At 40.3% G+C, this 19604-nt stretch overlaps 1 protein-coding gene across 5 annotated transcripts in view; it reads left to right on the top strand.

Moving 5' to 3' along the window:
• arhgef12a (Rho guanine nucleotide exchange factor (GEF) 12a) overlaps nucleotides 1-19604 on the top strand; it is a 66585-nt gene that overhangs the window by 1914 nt on the left and 45067 nt on the right. For 3 of the 5 annotated variants that reach the window (XM_032508656.1, XM_032508649.1, XM_032508639.1), the window contains exon 1: nucleotides 10719-10889. The exons of the other annotated variants lie outside the window; for them this stretch is intronic. In XM_032508656.1, the coding sequence (XP_032364547.1) occupies nucleotides 10858-10889 (32 nt within the window). In that variant the 5' untranslated portion in view covers nucleotides 10719-10857. Of the gene's footprint in view, nucleotides 1-10718; nucleotides 10890-19604 lie in introns of those variants that run through there. 5 annotated transcript variants of the gene reach the window in all.

The raw sequence follows: 19604 nt of genomic DNA, 5'->3' as shown, positions 1-19604 counted from the left end.
CTGTTCACCATTACTGTTCACCATTACAATTCCTTCATTTCTACTCTGATATTTATATACTTCTTGCAACTGTAACACAGAATGTCTTTTGGGGGATCGATAAAGTATTTCTTATTCTGAATAAAGTCCAAGATTGGACACTGTTGCTAAGACCAGCAGGCTAAATAATGTGTCATGACACACTAAATGGTGTAAAAGTACCAGCCTGTATCGTCTTAATCCATTAGGACATCGTTTGTCAGTATTGTTATTATTGTGTTATTAGAATAATAAATTCCCCTGTGTTTTTGTACCTGGTGAATAAGGAGGTTTCTATTCTCAATTTGATACTTGGTACTCTGATAGTGAAACAGAGAAGTGAAGCTGTTGCATTACGTCAAGCCTCCCCACCTGAATCCCATATACTTGCAAGGAAAGCAGGCCAAAACAGTGGAATGTGGTCGGTGGATTCAGAGCAGAAGGAAGCTGTATTGCACAGGTTGGGATCTGAAAGATCCTCCTGGCTAGGGCATGAGCTAGAGGCTAAGCCCAATTCCATTTTACATCACCCCCTCCCCCCACTGCAATGATGGCAACAGTGTCTGTCACTAAATGCTATTTTGGTGCTGAACTGTGTTTAAAATAAATAAATAATAATAATAGTATTACCACAACCTGCTGGTACTATTGACTAAACCAGTGGAGATGCCATTATATCTTTGGTTGAAAATGAACAAATCAGTGTTTTCCAATCACTTACAAAAACCTGGATTGAAACACAAACTGCTGTTGATTGGCAAATACATCAGAAATACTGATGTCATAAAGCACCTAATGTTAGGATGGTAATTAGACAATGCAGTATATGATACAGTGGGCTATATTTGGTCATCTCAGATTTACTGCTACATGTGAAGGCTTGAGACTGACTCTTTATTCAGAGTATGTGGGTTGATATGTTTAGAGTAAGTTTGTTTTGGTTTCACAGGCCCCGTGTTATTAAAGTCATAATTGTCACTCTACCAGTAAAACATGATCCAAGACCCCAAAAAGCAGTCTGTAGACTGTGCAAGCAACTAACGCTTTACCTCTGTTGCACAAAATGTATTGTTTGGACCGTAGCAGTTTTCGAGAGTGTTTTGGTTGATACTGTCTTTATTTATTAATAGTGTTGTCTGTCTCTCCCTCTCTCCTTAAGTCCATCTGTATTTCCCTGTCTTGGCTTTCCCTTCTTCTATGTGTGGTGTTGTGCATTTTGTTTACGCTCTGTTGGCTAAGGTGGGAGTATGCATCCAACATCTACTGGGGTTGGGCCGCCAGCCAATGGGTCAGTTTAGTGTGTTGTTAGCTCTTTGTCAGAGAGTTCTGCTGATCTCCACGTTTTTCCCACCCACCCACCCCCTCCCACTCTGAGGCCCTCCCTGGGAAGTGGTGCTGGTGACATAACTGATAGTAAACAAAAGCTTTTAGTGGGAGCTAACTGGTTGTCTGCTGTAGGCTCCTCTCCAGGTCCACCATTGTAGGTCAGGTACATTCAGGGAGGCAGGTTGGTTGGTATGTCTTTATTGTTACCCTGTTGGAGGACAGGTGTTAAGTTATGTCTGTGGCAGGTTAATGGTAATAGAGTTGCATCTTAACAAGTTTGTCATTAGTTGATTCATTAATCTAACTGTTGATTATGTGACTGGGCAATTGCTCATTTAGTCTTTATATGTACAACTATAATGCCAAATGCCCATCACAACTTAACAGAGTGTTTATTTTGTTCAGCCAGCTTTTTATTTACATTAAAATAAAAAGAGAAAAGCAACACATTTTAGAATCTGCTTGGTGTTAGAACTGGATAAATAAATATGATACAATCTGTAATCTAAATTCTTTTCAATTGATATTTCTGTCAACTGTACTAATAAAGTAATTATGTCAACACCAAGTGATAATAACATGGCACTCGAGTCAATATTTGTCTTACTTAGATGAAGAATGTTTTATTGAGCACTACTGACAGCTCGGTCTGCTTGTATGCGTCTCCTGTATATTGGCAACCCTCCCTTATAATGCAGTATGCTTCTACTCCATCTACTCAGCGCTGATAGTGGGAAAGCTGTGTCAGCTACTCTGAACTGTGCATAAAAATGAGTATCAAGAAGTACTTTAAAGCTCTGATCAGAAGTGCAAAGGCCCCAGCTCAGCATGCAGTGCAGAATGGTGGTATTTATACACTTCAAACAAATGGTCAAATAATTGATCAACAACTATTAAAGGTATCAGACTATAGGATTAGCAGCTGTGAGTTACCTTGTCACATTCAAGTAGGACAGTTGTATGTGTCTTATGAGAAGTTGCTGAGTAAGATATGACTTCATACATTTTATGATTCCAGCTTCCCCTGTATAAAGATGTCAATTTTTACAGTCAATGCTTTTTACAATATATTATAGTAATTTAAAGGGATATTTCACTGCTGGAAAGATGAATATTTATTTAAATTGGGTCATTTATGTAGTAGAAATGTGAAATCCTTTAGAAGCTGGTTCCTTCTAGACCAAGAAAAAGCCAGAAAATTTATTTTTGGCTCATATAGATAAAAGACAACAACTCCCAGATTGCACTTGCTTTGCTTCCCTACAAGGCCACTCCCAAAGCCACGCCTACCGGTTACAGAGGGAGTCAAGACAAGTGGGGTTTGTTGTCATTTCAACCATATATGAAACAACGTTTCACTTTGGTTCAAGTGGTGTTACACATTTAAAATATATAAAAACAACATTATCTAAAAACAACATACGAGATAGGCTACATTTTAGTGCACACACATTATAGACTATACATAAAGTGCTATGACTACTTAACGTTGAGCATTTAAGACAGACCAGGGATAGGACAGACAAAAGACAGGGCATAAATAGACTTGTAACAGAGCACTGATTGTTATAAGTTAGGTTCCCCATCTTTGGAGCTCACTGATAGCTCTGTTCAGCTAACACATTGGTAGCATTAGATCTTGGTGGGGTCTAATGAATTTGCGTGGAATGCAGAATGGTCGGCATTTAACAGGCACAAACTCCACCAGCAGTGAGCAGTAGTTGAATACAAGCGCCACATTTCTGCACCAATCCGTACATACTGTATATGCACTGTATAGCGTTAGCTTTTCACCTAGCTCGAACTTCTGCCCTCATTCCGTGTTTCTGCTTTCTCGTACACCGCTTTCGACGTCCCCATCCCTGGCTAGCGGCATCAAGCAACATCTCTGGCTCAAGATGGCTGACACTTAACTCACATCGGGTAGTTACAGTCCCACCCCCTATGGGTGGGTTGACAACATGCGGAACTAGTTGGCTGTAGTCCATAGTATCTGGGCAAAATTGCCTCCGATGATGCAAAACAACGATTTTTTGCGTCATCATAGTTTTTTTTCCCAGACAGACAATACAGCGAACTCTGGTCTCTGGTCTGGGGGACATGAGGGAGGGAAACGCGGTCATAATACTTCTGTGTTTCTACTGATAAAAAGCTAAATGCTGATCGGTGAAGTATCCCTTTAAATATCTTTTGGTTTTTCACTGTTGGTTTAACAAAAAAAAACTATTCGAAAAGACATGATCCAGAAATTATGTTTTTTTTCCCACATTTTTGCCTTTATTTGACAGATGACTGTGTAGGAACGGAGAAGCAAGAGAGGTTTGACATGCAACACAGTGCGTTATATGGTAATCGCTGTAAACACTCACCTGCCCAGGCAAGGTGTTCATTTTTGACTATTGTATAGTATTTTAAATACCAAACATTTGACCGGTAATTGAAAAAATAATAGGGACATTAATTAACAATAAAAACATACTTGTGAGTTGCAGCCCTAGTATTTCTTTACCTAAAGATTTCCTACTGCACTAGACAGTGTTATTTTCCTTTATGTTTTAAGATTGAGAGAAATTCACTTCCTCCCAAACTTTAAATGAAAGAGCACAGTCCTTTGTTAGATTAGTTTCTAACTATTTCTTAACAGTGCCTATATACAATGCCTGTAGCCTATATGCCTTCTTTTCCATTACAATCTTTGTCACTTTTTTCAAGCACTGGTCAGCCTAAATTTCTCTTGATTATGTCTTGGCTCAAAATGTGATCAAGGTGATATCTCAACCACCTACATGACCGTTTGTTTATGCCAAATACATTTTAACATGCTCCAGGTTGTGAGCAGGTGTGCAATGCCACCTCTTCATACCCTGCTTTTGGGGCCCTACTCATTGATTAGAGAGTAAAAACGTTATACTTGAAGGTATTTGCTGTGAAATATATGTATTAGCTTAAATTAAAATCAAGGGCTTCTGTGTACAAGGTAGTCAATCAATACGTTTTACTTAGAAGAAGACCTTTATGGAATACATCTGTAAAACAAATTCCACCTAAGGCAGATCGTTTTTACTTTGTGATGCAGTACATTGTATGTGAAAATACCAACGCAACAGAAACACCTTTATAGTCTTTTATTTAAAACACAACAGCTCTGCCATTATCCCTACTTTTTATAAAGAGTATCATATCAAAAATTGGTTCAGATTGTGTCAGAGAGCGTTGATTCACTTCCTTAGTAAAGTGGGAGGTTGTGGTTTGTGGTGCTGCAGTAAAAGGCATTTCTAATACTTTGTCCCCAAGGGGTAAAATATAAGAAAAACAAGAATGAAAGCTCTAAGAAGCCCATGTTGATCTGTTGCAAGTGCATATTTGTCAATTGTCACAAGTTCCTTTCACACAGTTGTTGCGTTATGGTATACAATATGATTGGCTGTACAACTTCCATGTGCAAAAAAGGGAAAGCAGTTTGATTCCAGCCTGGATCATTGATTTGGAATTATGTTGTATAACGGCTTGGTCTCAGATCTTGTATGGAGTTTGGGTGTTACAAGCTCTACTCTGGATGTTATATTTACCTTTTCAACATCTGCCATGACTACAACCACCCACAAACACATTTTGTCATAAATTACCAGTTACAAGGGAAAACAATTGATCCATATCAGTGGTACTCTAACTCAGTCCCTTCATCCGGCATTCTGTCCCATGTCAGACCTTTATCTCATTTACATAATAATTTGAAATAGGTGTTCATCTTACTATGTTGTCATTTGCCCTTGTGCCACCCTGGAGTTAGTCTGCTGTTGCAATTACAGTTGTCAGTGATGCATTAAACACAGTGCTCTGGAAATTTTGTTGTTGACGACATGGTCAAATTTTGGTTAAGGTAGGCAGTTTTATATTTTCTATGCAGCAAAACTGCTGTAATATCTCATGGATGTGAGAAAAGCTGGGTTCACAGCTCAATATTTTCATTGTTACTTGTATCATTTGTAATGCAACTTACTAACTACTGCAAGTCGGCAAGAAAGGCCTGACCAAATTCTTAGTCGTCCACTTTTTTTTTTTAATAGAATGTAAATGAGGACCCAAGGAAGACTCTGCTCACACCAGGATGTCACTTTGGCAGGCACACACCAACTCTCACCATACTCTGTCCATACTTGCCAGGGCCCATTTCACTCTTTTTTTCACACACTCTCTCAATCACATCCATCATTTATTCCTTTTATTTGCTTTGATCAGTCCCTTTCTCCCATCACTACCACATTTCCATTATGCCTAGAGGTAGAGTGTAATTACTGTTGCATCAAATTTGTCTTCACAAATTTAGCCAAGTACAGATAATTATACAGGTTATATATATAATGTATATAATTATATAATTATATACAATATGTACAGGTAATAATATTTTTTCTTTAGTTATTTTTGTCAAGACAGACCTGGCTAAAAGGAAATAAATGGAAGATAGTAAAAGAGAGCGAGATGACAGTGAGGAAATTAAGCATGCAACGCCCTTGGGGTAGTGATGTTAGAGTGTGGGTAAAGTCTAGGCATTAGCTCGGGCTCTGAGTGCTGAGGGAGTTGGGGTCTATCACCCAGCCCTGTGATGCTGATGCTTGTGGACACCCTCTAGAATCTGGCCCTGTTAGCCAGAAGAGCTTCAGGGCTCAAACATTACTTTCACTTCACAAAAGACAGGGTTACTACAATAGAGAAAAAGGGGACAAGGGTAGAGAGCTGTCTTGCCCAAGTGTCATGTCCTCACATGTCCATTTAAGGATTTTGTAACCATGAACTAGGCTTGTGCCTTCAAGCTAACTGACAGTTGTAATGCCACAATATTCTGCAGACTGCACAGTGGCACAAGAGATGTGATGCTGGGGATTTATCTTAGATTTCTTGCTGTTAATTGATTGATTTTGTAAATGTACAGTACATACAATATATATATTTTGTAAGTGCACAAGTAACAAATGGGCAATCTTTGTTGAATGAATAGTTGACGTTAAAAAGCAACAGTAATTGAATGTCATTCCTGTGGCCTGTTTATATCCCCTTCCCTGGCTCTTAGAGTGGTGATGCTCTAATTGTATGTGTCTCTGTGTGTTATGTATAGGATGTATTGTAGAGAGCGACCAGCAGCCTGCTGCAGTGCAGGGATTAATCTTACACTGCCTGTTTCTGCTGATTCAGGGGTGACTAGACAGACTAACGCATCCCTGCACTTTCTCTAAAAAAAACTGTCAGTTCTGTTACCAACCTGCAGGCAGTAATGTGCTTTTTTACCACATGTTGCATCAGCTTAAATGTCATAAAGGTCTGCTTCTAACAGCCATTAATACACATTTGAGATCATTCCAGGATACCAGATCTTACACACAAAGCCTGACAAGCACTTGAGCAAGGCACCGTACCCCCAGCCCCCAACAGCTCAGGGCGCTGGTCGAGCACTGGCAGCCCACTCACTCTGACATCTCTCCATTTGTGCACGAATAGGTCCTGAGCATGTGTGTGTGTATTTCAGGCCTGTGTGTAGGGATTATAACAAAAAATTATAATTCATTTTATATTAATTTAAAAGCAAATTCCCCACTGGGATCAATAAACACTGTAAACTAAATTAAATTAATTATCCATGTGTCCTATGCAGACACTATATTGTTGTGCTAAAGTTAACAGCTAAATTGAAGCTAGTTACTCCCTTTAAAGAAGTAACTTGTGGATTAGAAAAGTTCTTAGGTTTTTGTGACAGGGCTCATGACCAGCAGCAGTGTGGACAGTGTAGCATGTTAAGCCACCTCTTTTCCTTTCCCAGTGCTGGAGGACAGCAGACAGCATAGCGTGAAGAAATGTCTATCCCGCAGCCCTCATGTCAGGAATCCTGATGAGGTTTATTGGGGCAGAAAGGGCACTGTTTTCCCCCTGAGGCTGTTGCTTGAGCTCCATAGCTATTGCTCCTGTCTCTCACACCATACCTTTCTCTCTCTCTCTCTCCCTCTCTCTCTCTCTCTTGCTGTCTCTCATACACTCACTTAATGCTTTTTTTTCAAATCAAATAAACACAATGGTATATGATAGGGCTGCTCAATTAATCGAATTTTAATCGCGTTCACGATTTGGACTTCCCACGATCAAATTTGCGTGATGAGCGATTATTTTTTATAAAGCGTCATTTCATAGAACGCTCCGTGTTTTTTGCAAAGCCAATCTACCGCTCCGTAAAGCCGTCTGCTCATGAGCCAGTCAGAGTAGTTTACTGCACCGCGCAGCTATGTTTCTAGATGTAGACAGTCCCAGAGGACAGATAGCTTGGGAAAATTCAACAGATAGCAGTCGGTATTAGTCAGTCTCAAGGTTTACCAGTTTACCATAAACGCAACACTTTGTCCCTCTGTTGTTTTCCGACAACAGCAGTGACCAGTGCTAGTCAGCTAGTTAGCGTCTGTTAGCTGTTAGCTCCTCTAGGACGCACCGGTGCTAATGTCCTCGCATCCGCTGCAATGTTGTTTATATGGATATGATTTATTTTGCATACATGACCATTTCGTCTGTAAAGCCGTGCCTGTGTTTGTTCTTTCTACGCTCTCTCGTCCTACTCTCTCTCCTCTCTCTCCTCTTACTCTCCGCGCTCCGCCACACAGCAGCCGCCGGTCCACACTTCTGATATTTGTCTACAGTTTTAATTTTTTTTTAACACAGTTGTATATTGTTAAGTATGAGGGGCAAACCAGTATTTGTACCAGTGTTTCCATGGTAACTGCTATCGCGGCCGCTACGGCGAAGAACACAGAAGAAGTTATTGAATGCAGCTAACTTCAGTTGGTAGAGTAACAGCGTGGGAGACGCAGCTGCTGTACCGAGACCGAGACCTGGACCTGGCCAGAGATGTGACCCATGGCCAGAATATCATAGTTCATAAAAATGCAGCGCAGTGAAGCTACAGACGTTTCATACACACGACGTGTGTATCTGCCATTCGACCCGTGCTGGACCCGTTCATAATGATCAGCTGTCTCTCTGTTAGTAGCCTAGCGTCCATCACACTCCCTCTCGCAGTTATAAATAGCCTATGTGACAATACAATTTGAGATTTTACTGACAAGCGCTATTAAAGGTAAATATGATATGGACAGATTCACTGTGGTAGTGCAATAATTGCCTTTTGAACACCCATCAATATTCAATTATTATGACATTTGTGATGTGTTTTAGTTTTTTTGGTAGAATGTCAAAAGTACATGCTCAGTGTTACACTTTTTACACACACGCAAACACACATACAGTATGAGTGCTTTGTTGATGAGTGGCAAAGACGGACTGTAGCTGTACATATGATCATAATGACTATTCCCCCGTCCAAGACCAACCACAAGCCATGAAACGATGAAATAATCATACACACATGCATAATCATCCGTTTATCAACCACCTGAAGAAAAGGGCTTCTTACTGGAAAATTCTTAGATTGGTTTCCCCGTCATGGAAAAGTGAACAAAAACGCGATACATATTTAAACAACTAGGGCTGAAACTAATGATTATTTCCGTTTATAATTATATTTGATTATACAATCAATACAATGTTTAGTCTAATTAGAAACTCTCAGCGAGATGCTGTCTATTTTCAATAGTCAAATATGTGGGCTACAAGTTAATGATTTGTAGTTGGGCTGCCACAACAGTTATTTTCATTATTGTATCGTTTTTGTCTAGAAAATATCGACAAATCCTAAAAAATATGTCCATCACAATTTCCAAGGTCTAAGGTGATGTCTTCAAGACAAAAAGCTCAACCAGGTATTTGGTTCTTGTGCCATCCCCCCCCCCCCCCACCACACACACACACATTTTTTTTTAATAAATAATAAACAGATGGTTATTTGATTATTAAAATTGTTGCAGATTCATTGTTTGTCAATGGATTGATCGGTGCAGTCCATATTTTATACCTTTTATTCATAACTTATATATGCCTAACGTTACTTTAAATCATTTCAATACTATGTGAATGCTTACTACCCCATACTATTAGTAGTGTAGAAGTAGGAGTAGTAGTTAGTAGGTGGCGTATTATAGATACTGCTGTTGTTTATGTCGTGTTACTTTGCAGTAACATTATGCTGAAACAAAATGAGTTTTCCCCATCTCCCGCGGAAGTGGTTAGTTACGCGCTACTGGACCCAACAGCTAGCTGGCTAGGGCTTTGCTAGCGGCAAAAGGGATTTTTGGTACCTTTCCGCAAGTTGTACCATTGTACAAATAACGTCTTGCGTTGGAAAAACAGCGTTTGATGTTCGCTACAGTTTTAACCGCTCTGTAGCTTTTTGCCGTTGTTTACAGTGGACTGGTGTTACTTTCTGCCCCGTTAGCTGGCCACATAGCTAGCCTGCTTCCATCCACGGGATTCTGCCGAGAAAACGCCTGAATTTCGGAAACATGGAGTCAAGGAACGGGCGCTGTGCTACCGACTTCACTGGATTTTCTTTTTCTAGGAGACTTTCTGAAGGACATAACAAGGAAACATCGCAAGCCAGTCAACATCATGCGTGTTGTATATATATTTTTCGCTCGTTGGCCGCTCATTGTTGTGAACGAGTTTGCTTAGTTTGCACTCGAAACAAAGCATACGAAGCAAAGTTTTTGCTGAAAGAGCTCATCTGTTTTGTTAGCTGGTAGCTGGCGAGATACAACCCAGCCAGCTTTCCGTGAGAAAGAATCTTCTGAAAAGCAATTGTGCTTTTTTTTTTTTTTTAAATCGACCATATAACAAATTTGGCTTCAAATCCAACGTCTTACACCGGTATCACATTAGCTGCAGTTGTTGCTAATTTGTAACACGGGTCGTTGAAACTCGTTATTGAGCGATTCTCATGGTCACGGGAGAGTCGTCCCCACAGCCACAACAGGCATTTCTGGGAGCAGGGATACCAAATGGGACTGGAGGAATTTTCAGCATCTTCAAAGACCATTTAGGAACCGAGGCCAATCAGTCAACCGGGGTGGTGGCAGACGGACTACATTGCAGGGCCAAGGTGTCTGTTGCATTGGAATAACGTTACATATTTTATACATTTCATATCGGCGAAAAACTGGATGTGAATGCAAAGGTTTATACAAGGAGTTCATACATGCACGACACTTGTGCCAGCTGACGCAGTTATTTATTCGTGTTTGCAAAATATTGTTCATAGCCGGGGTAATATCATCTGACTGCACAGCTAGTACGACAGAGGCCCCGATTAATTTAGATCTGCCCTGTAGAGTTCTTGCTATTGGATTTTGGCAGGATTATTGGTTTACAGATAGCACATAGGGTTTTTTTGTTGGTTCCTCTAGTGTTTTGACGTGCATTGCAACAACCCAGCATGTTCTATAGTCATCTATTGTCAACACCATCCTCAAAATCCTTGCCTACTTCAAACGAATGCCCGAGAAGGTCGCTCCAGAATCGCCTCATCACACTCTGGAAAATGTTAATCGGATATAATTTGCTGCAATCTAGAACCGGAACCCAATGAGTGACACACAGTCCAGCTTCACTGACAGGTACAGTACGTCTATAATGCACTGTCTGCACTCCGCATGCACAATTGAGTCTTCACAGTTGGAAAACATAACCTTTTCTTAAAGTTTCTTGATGATATTAACATGAGTGATGGAAAATGTTTCATGTTCAAGTAAAGCACTTCTTTACGCGCTGTGCTCATAATAACTATGTTATACACTGATTACTAAGGACGGACATCAGATCTTGGAAAACATTGCTGATTTCAGCATGGCTAATGGAGTTCTCTGCAGACAGTAAAGTAGTGCTTGCCTATGATTGAGAAGGCCTGCCCACTGTGTTGTGCCGGGAACAGTCGCCTGGATCCCTGTACACGTTTCAACTTCTCTACTACCTCTTACTTTTAAAGCTAACCTTCTCCTGCCCCTATTAAAACGTTCTCTGGATCTAGAAAAAGACCTTAACTTCGTCAACTAATCACCTTATCTAAGACATCTGTCAACTTACTGTTCACCATTACTGTTCACCATTACAATTCCTTCATTTCTACTCTGATATTATATACTTCTTGCAACTGTAACACAGAATGTCTTTTGGGGGATCGATAAAGTATTTCTTATTCTGAAAAAGTCCAAGATTGGACACTGTTGCTAAGACGCAGGCTAAATAATGTGTCTGACACACTAGTGGTAAAAGTACCAGCCTGTATCGTCTTATCCATTAGGACATCGTTTGTCAGTATTGTTTATATTGTGTTATTAGAATAATAAATTCCCTGTGTTTTTGTACCGTGAATAGGAGGTTTCTATTCTCAATTTGATACTTGGTACTCTGATAGTGAAACGAGAGTGGAAGCTGTTGCATTACGTCAAGCCTCCCCCCTGATCCCATATACTTGCAAGGAAAGCAGGCCAAAACAGTGATGTGGTCGGTGGATTCAGAAAGGAAGCTGTATTGCACAGGTTGGGATCTGAAAGATCCTCCTGGCTAGGGCATGAGCTAGAGGCTAAGCCCAATTCCTTTTACATCACCCCCTCCCCCCACTGCAATGATGGCAACAGTGCTGTCACTAAATGCTATTTTGTGCTGACTGTGTTTAAATAAATAAATAATAATAATAGTATTACCACAACCTGCTGTACTATTGACTAAACCAGTGGAGATGCCATTATATCTTTGGTTGAAAAGAACAATCAGTGTTTTCCAATCACTACAAAAACCTGGATTGAAACACAAACTGCTGTTATTGCAATACATCAAAATACTGTGTCATAAAGCACCTAATGTTAGAGGGTAATTAGACAATGCAGTATATGATACAGTGCTAATTTGGTCATCTCAGATTACTGCTACATGGTGAAGGCTTGAGACTGACTCTTTATTCAGAGTATGTGGGTTGATATGTTTAGAGTAAGTTTGTTTTGGTTTCACAGGCCCCGTGTTATTAAAGTCATATTGTCACTCTACCAGTAAAACATATCCAAGACCCCAAAAGCAGTCTGTAGACTGTGCAAGCAACTACACGTTACCTCTGTTGCACAAATGTATTGTTTGGACGTAGCATTTTCGAGATGTTTTGGTTGATACGTCTTTTTTTTAATGTGTTGTCTCTCTCCCTCTCCCTAAGTCCTCTGTATTCCCTGTCTTGGCTTTCCCTTCTTCTATGTGTGGTGTTGTGCATTTTGTTTACGCTCTGTTGGCTAAGGTGGGAGTGCATCCAACATCTACTGGGGTTGGGCCGCCAGCCAATGGGTCAGTTTAGTGTGTTTTAGCTCTTTGTCAGAGAGTTCTGCTGATCTCCACGTTTTTCCCACCCACCACACCCCTCCCACTCTGAGGCCCTCCTGGGAAGTGGTGCTGGTGACATAACTAATAGTAACAAAGCTTTTAGTGGACTACAGGTTGTCTGCTGTAGGCTCCTCTCCAGGCCACCTTGTAGGTCAGGTACATTCAGGGAGGCAGGTTGGTTGGTATGTCTTTATTGTTACCCTGTTGGAGACAGGTGTTAAGTTATGTCTGTGGCAGTTAATGGTATAGAGTTGCATCTTAACAAGTTTTCATTAGTTGATTCATATCTACTGTTGATTATGTGACTGGGCAATTGCTCATTTAGTCTTTATATGTAACACTATAATGCAAATCCCATCACACACTTAACAGAGTGTTATTTTGTTCGCCAGCTTTTTATTTACATTAAATAAAAGAGAGAAAGCAACACATTTTAGAATCTGCTTGGTGTTAGACTGGATAAATAAATATGATACAATCTGTAATCTAAATTCTTTTCAATTGATATTTCTGTCAACTGTACTAATAAAGTAATTATGTCAACACCAAGTGAATAAACATGGCACTCGAGTCAATATTTGTCTTACTTAGATGAAGAATGTTTTATGAGCACTACTGACAGCTCGGTCTGCTTGTATGCGTCTCCTGTATATTGGCACCCTCCCTTATAATGCAGTATGCTTCTACTCCATCTACTCAGCGCTGATAGTGGGAAAGCTGTGTCAGCTACTCTGAACTGTGCATAAAAAGAGTATCAAGAAGTACTTTAAGCTCTGATCAGAAGTGCAAAGGCCCCGCTCAGCATGCAGTGCAGAATGGTGGTATTTATACACTTCAAACAACAAGTGTCAATAATTGATCAACAACTATTAAAGGTATCAGACTATAGGATTAGCAGCTGTGAGTTACCTTGTCACTTCAAGTAGGACAGTTGTATTGTCTTATGAGAAGTTGCTGAGTAAGATATGACTTCATACATTTTATGATTCCAGCTTCCCCTGTATAAAGATGTCAATTTTTACAGTCAATGCTTTTTACATATATTATAGTAATTTAAAGGGATATTCACTGCTGGAAAGATGAATATTTATTTAAATTGGGTCATTTATGTAGTAGAAATGTGAAATCCTTTAGAAGCTGGTTCCTTCTAGACCAAAAAAGCCAAAAATTTATTTTGGCTCATATAGATAAAAACAACAACTCCCAGATTGCACTTGCTTTGCTTCCCTACAAGGCCACTCCCAAGCCACGCCTACCGGTTACAGAGGGAGTCAAGACAAGTGGGGTTTGTTGTCATTTCAACCATATATGAACAACGTTTCACTTTGTTTCAAGTGGTGTACACATTTAAATATATAAAAACAACATTACTAAAAACAACATACGAGATAGCTACATTTTAGTGCACACACATTATAGACTATACATAAGTGCTATGACTACTTAACGTTGAGCATTAGACAGACCGGATAGGCCAGACAAAAGACAGGGCATAATATACTTGTAACAGAGCACTGATTGTTATAAGTTAGGTTCCCCATCTTGGAGCTCACTGATAGCTCTGTTCAGCTAACACATTGGTAGCATTAGATCTTGGTGGGTTCTAATGAATTGCGTGGAATGCGAATGGTCGGCATTTAACAGGCACAAACTCCACCAGCATGAGCAGTAGTTGAATACAAGCGCCCATTCTGCACCAATCCGTACATACTGTATATGCACCTGTATAGCGTTAGCTTTTCACCTAGCTCGAACTTCTGCCCTCATTCCGTGTTTCTGCTTTCTCTACACCGCTTTCGACGTCCCCATCCCTGCTAGCGGCATCAAGCAACATCTCTGGCTCAAGATGGCTGACACTTAACTCCATCGGGTAGTTCCGTCCCACCCCCTATGGGTGGGTTGACACATGCGGAACTAGTTGGCTGTAGTCCATAGTATCTGGGCAAATTGCCTCCGATGATGCAAAACAACGATTTTTTGCGTCATCATAGTTTTTTCCCCGACAGACAATACAGCGAACTCTGGTCTCTGGTCGGGGGACATGAGGGAGGGAAACGCGGTCATAATACTCTGTGTTTCTACTGATAAAAAGCTAAATGCTGATCGGTGAAGTATCCCTTTAAATATCTTTGGTTTCACTGTTGGTTTAACAAAAAAAACTATTCGAAAATGATCCAGAAATTATGTTTTTTTTTCCCACATTTTTGCCTTTATTTGACAGATGACTGTGTAGGAACGGAGAAGCAGAGAGTTTGACATGCAACACAGTGCGTTATATGGTAATCGTGTAAACACTCACCTGCCCAGGCAAGGTTCATTTTTGACTATTTGTATAGTATTTAATACCAACATTTGACCGAATTGAAAAAATAATAGGAATTATTAACAATAAAACATACTTGTGAGTTGCAGCCCTATATTTCTTTACCTAAAGATTTCCTACTGCACAGACAGTGTTATTTTCCTTTATGTTTTAAGATTGAGAGAAATTCACTTCCTCCCAAACTTTAAATGAAAGAGCACAGTCCTTTGTTAGATTAGTTTCTAACTATTCTTAACAGTGCCTATATACAATGCCTGTAGCCTATATGCCTTCTTTTCCATACAATCTTTGTCACTTTTTCAAGCACTGGTCAGCCTAAATTTCTCTTGATTATGTCTTGGCTCAAAATGTGATCAAGGTGATATCTCAACCACCTACATGACCGTTTGTTTATGCCAAATACATTTTAACATGCTCCATGGTTGTAGCAGGTGTGCAATGCCACCTCTTCATACCCTGCTTTGGGGCCCTACTCTTGATTAGAGAGTAAAAACGTTATCTTTGAAGGTATTGCTGTGAAATATATGTATTAGCTTAAATTAAAATCAAGGGCTTCTGTGTACAAGTAGTCAATCAATACGTTTTACTTAGAAAAGACCTTTATGGAATACATCTGTAAAACAAATTCAACCTAGCAGATCGTTTTTACTTTGTGATGCTACATTGTATGTGAAAATACCAACGCAACAGAAACACCTTTATAGTCTTTTATTTAAAACACAACAGCTCTGCCATTATCCCTACTTTTTTATAAGAGTATCAATCAAAAATTGGTTCAGATTGTGTCAGAGAGCGTTGATTCACTTCCTTAGTAAAGTGGGAGGTTGTGGTTTGTGGTGCTGCAGTAAAAGGCATTTCTAATACTTTGTCCCCAAGGGTGTAAATATAAGAAAACAAGAATGAAAGCTCTAAGAAGCCCATGTTGATCTGTGCAAGTGCATATTTGTCAATTGTCACAAGTTCCTTTCACACAGTTGTTGCGTTATGGTATACAATATGATTGGCTGTACAACTTCCTGTGCAAAAAGGGAAAGCAGTTTGATTCCAGCCTGGATCATTGATTTGGAATTATTGTTAAAACGGCTTGGTCCAGATCTTGTATGGAGTTTGGGTGTTACAAGCTCTACTCTGGATGTTATATTTACCTTTTCAACATCTGCCATGACTACAACCACCCACAAACACATTTTGTCATAAATTACCAGTTACAAGGGAAAACAATTGATCCTATCAGTGGTACTCTAACTCAGTCCCTTCATCCGCATTCTGTCCCATGTCAGACCTTTATCTCATTTACATAATATTTGAAATAGGTGTTCATCTTACTATGTTGTCATTTGCCCTTGTGCCACCCTGGAGTTAGTCTGCTGTTGCAATTACAGTTGTCAGTGATGCATTAACACAGTGCTCTGGAAATTGTTGTTGACGACATGGTCAAATTGGGTTAAGGTAGGCAGTTTTTATTTTTCTATGCAGCAAAACTGCTGTAATATTCTCATGGATGTGAGAAAAGCTGGGTTCACAGCTCAATATTTTCATTGTTACTTGTATCATTTGTAATCCAACTTACTAACTACTGCAAGTCGGCAAGAAAGCCTGACCAATTCTTAGTCGTCCACTTTTTTTTTAATAGAATAATGAGGACCCAAGGAAGACCTGCTCACACCAGGTGTCACTTTGGCAGGCACACACCAACTCTCCCATCACTCTGTCCATACTTGCCAGGGCCCATTTCACTCTTTTTTTCACACACTCTCTCACCACATCCATCATTTATTTTCCTTATTTGCTTTGATCAGTCCCTTTCTCCCATCACTACCACATTTCCATTATGCCTAGAGGTAGAGTGTAATTACTGTTGCTCAAATTTGTCTTCACAATTTAGCCAAGTACAGATAATTATACAGTTATATATATATGTATATAATTATATAATTATACAATATGTACAGGTAAAATATTTTTCTTAGTTATTTTGTCAGACAGACCTGGCTAAAAGGAAATAAATGGAAGATAGTAAAAAGAGCGAGATGACAGTGAGGAAATTAAGCATGCAACGCCCTTGGGGTAGTGATGTTAGAGTGTGGGTAAGTCTAGGCATTAGCTGGCTCTGAGTGCTGAGGGAGTTGGGGTCTATCACCCAGCCCTGTGATGCTGATGCTTGTGGACACCCTCTGAATCTGGCCCTGTTAGCCAAAGAGCTTCAGGGCTCAAACATTACTTTCACTTCACAAAAGACAGGGTTACTACAAGAGAAAAAGGGGACAGGTAGAGAGCGTCTTGCCCAAGTGTCATGCCTCACATGTCCATTTAGATTTTGTAACCATGAACTAGGCTTGTGCCTTCAAGCTAACTGACAGTTGTAATGCCACAATATTCTGCAGACTGCACAGTGGCACAAGAGATGTGATGCTGGGGATTTATCTTAGATTCTTGCTGTTAATTGATGATTTTGTAAATGTACGTACATACAATATATATATTTTTTAAGTGCACAAGTAACAAATGGCAATCTTTGTTGAATGAATAGTTGACGTTAAAAAGCAACAGTAATTGAATGTCATTCCTGTGGCCTGTTTATATCCCCTTCCCGGCTCTTAGAGTGGTGATGCTCTAATTGTATTGTGCTCTGTGTGTTATGTATAGGATGTTTGTAGAGAGCGCCCAGCACCTGCTGCAGTGCAGGGATTAATCTTACACTGCCTGTTTCTGCTGATTCAGGGGTGACTAGACAGACACGCATCCCTGCACTTTCTCTAAAAAAAACTGTCATTTCTGTTACCAACCTGCAGGCAGTAATGTGCTTTTTTACCACATGTTGCATCAGCTTAAATGTCATAAAGGTCTGCTTCTAACAGCCATTATACACATTTGAGATCATTCCAGGATACCAGATCTTACACACAAAGCCTACAAGCACTTGAGCAAGGCACCGTACCCCAGCCCCAACAGCTCAGGGCGCTGGTCGAGCACTGGCAGCCCACTCACTCTGACATCTCTCCATTTGTGCACGAATAGGTCCTGAGCATGTGTGTGTGTATTTCAGGCCTGTGTGTAGGGATTATAACAAAAAATTATAATTCATTTTATATTAATTTAAAAAGCAAATTCCCCACTGGGATCAATAAACACTGTAAACTAAATTAATTAATTATCCATGTGTCCTATGCAGACACTATATTGTTGTGCTAAGTTAACAGCTAAATTGAAGCTAGTTACTCCCTTTAAAGAAGTAATTGTGGATTAGAAAATTCTTAGGTTTTTGTGACAGGGCTCATGACCAGCAGCAGTGTGGACAGTGTAGCATGTTAAGCCACCTCTTTTCCTTTCCCAGTGCTGGAGGACAGCAGACAGCATAGCGTGAAGAAATGTCTATCCCGCAGCCCTCATGTCAGGAACCTGATGAGGTTATTGGGCAGAAAGGGCACTGTTTTCCCCCTGAGGCTGTTGCTTGAGCTCCATAGCTATTGCTCCTGTCTCTCCACCCATACCTTTCTCTCTCTCTCTCTCTCCCTCTCTCTCTCTCTCTCTGCTGTCTCTCATACACTCACTTAATGCTTTTTTTCAAATCAAATAAACACAATGGTATATGATAGGGCTGCTCAATTATCGAATTTAATCGCGTTCACGATTTGGACTTCCCACGATCAAATTTGCGTGATGAGCGATTATTTTTTATAAAGCGTCATTTCATAGAACGCTCCGTGTTTTTTGCAAAGCCAATCTACGCTCCGTAAAGCCGTCTGCTCATGAGCAGTCAGAGTAGTTTACTGCACGCGCAGCTATGTTTCTAGATGTGACAGTCCCAGAGGACAGAGTAGCTTGAGGAAAATTCAACAGATAGCAGTCGGTAATTAGTCAGTCTCAAGGTTTACCAGTTTACCATTAAACGCAACACTTTGTCCCATCTGTTGTTTTTCCGACAACAGCAGTGACCAGTGCTAGTCAGTGCTAGTTAGCGTCTGTTAGCTGTTAGCTCCTCTAGGACGCACCGGTGCTAATGTCCTCGCATCCGCTGCAATGTTGTTTATATGGATATGATTTAATTTTGCATTACATGACCCATTTCGTCTGTAAAGCCGTGCCTGTGTTGGATCTTTCTAGCTCTCTCGTCCTACTCTCTCTCCTCTCTCTCCTCTTACCTCCGCGCTCCGCACACAGCAGCCGCCGGTCCACACTTCTGATATTGTCTACAGTTTTAATTTTTTTTAACAGTTGTTATTGTTAAGTATGAGGGCACAACCAGTATTTGTACCAGTGTTTCCATGGTAACTGCTATCGCGGCCGCTACGGCGAAGAACCACAGAAGAATTATTGAATGCAGCTACTTCAGTTGGTAGAGTAACAGCGTGGGAGACGCAGCTGCTGTACCGAGACCGAGACCTGGACCTGGCCAGAGATGTACCCATGGCCAGAATATCATAGTTCATAAAATGCAGCGCAGTGAAGATACAGACGTTTCATACACACGACTGTGTATCTGCCATTCGACCCGTGCTGGACCCGTTCATAATGATCAGCTGTCTCTCTGTAGTAGCCTAGGCTCCTCACACTCCCTCTCGCAGTTATAATAGCCTATGTGACAATACAATTTGTTTTGGTTAAAATCAACAAATAATCGTGAGAATATCGCGATCAAAATGTT

The sequence above is a fragment of the Etheostoma spectabile genome, chromosome 3 (genome assembly GCF_008692095.1).
Source record: "Etheostoma spectabile isolate EspeVRDwgs_2016 chromosome 3, UIUC_Espe_1.0, whole genome shotgun sequence".
Classification (NCBI taxonomy): Eukaryota; Metazoa; Chordata; class Actinopteri; order Perciformes; family Percidae; genus Etheostoma; species Etheostoma spectabile.
The sequence above is the reverse complement of the archived record's forward strand: the minus strand, read 5'-3'. Positions and strand labels throughout refer to the sequence as shown.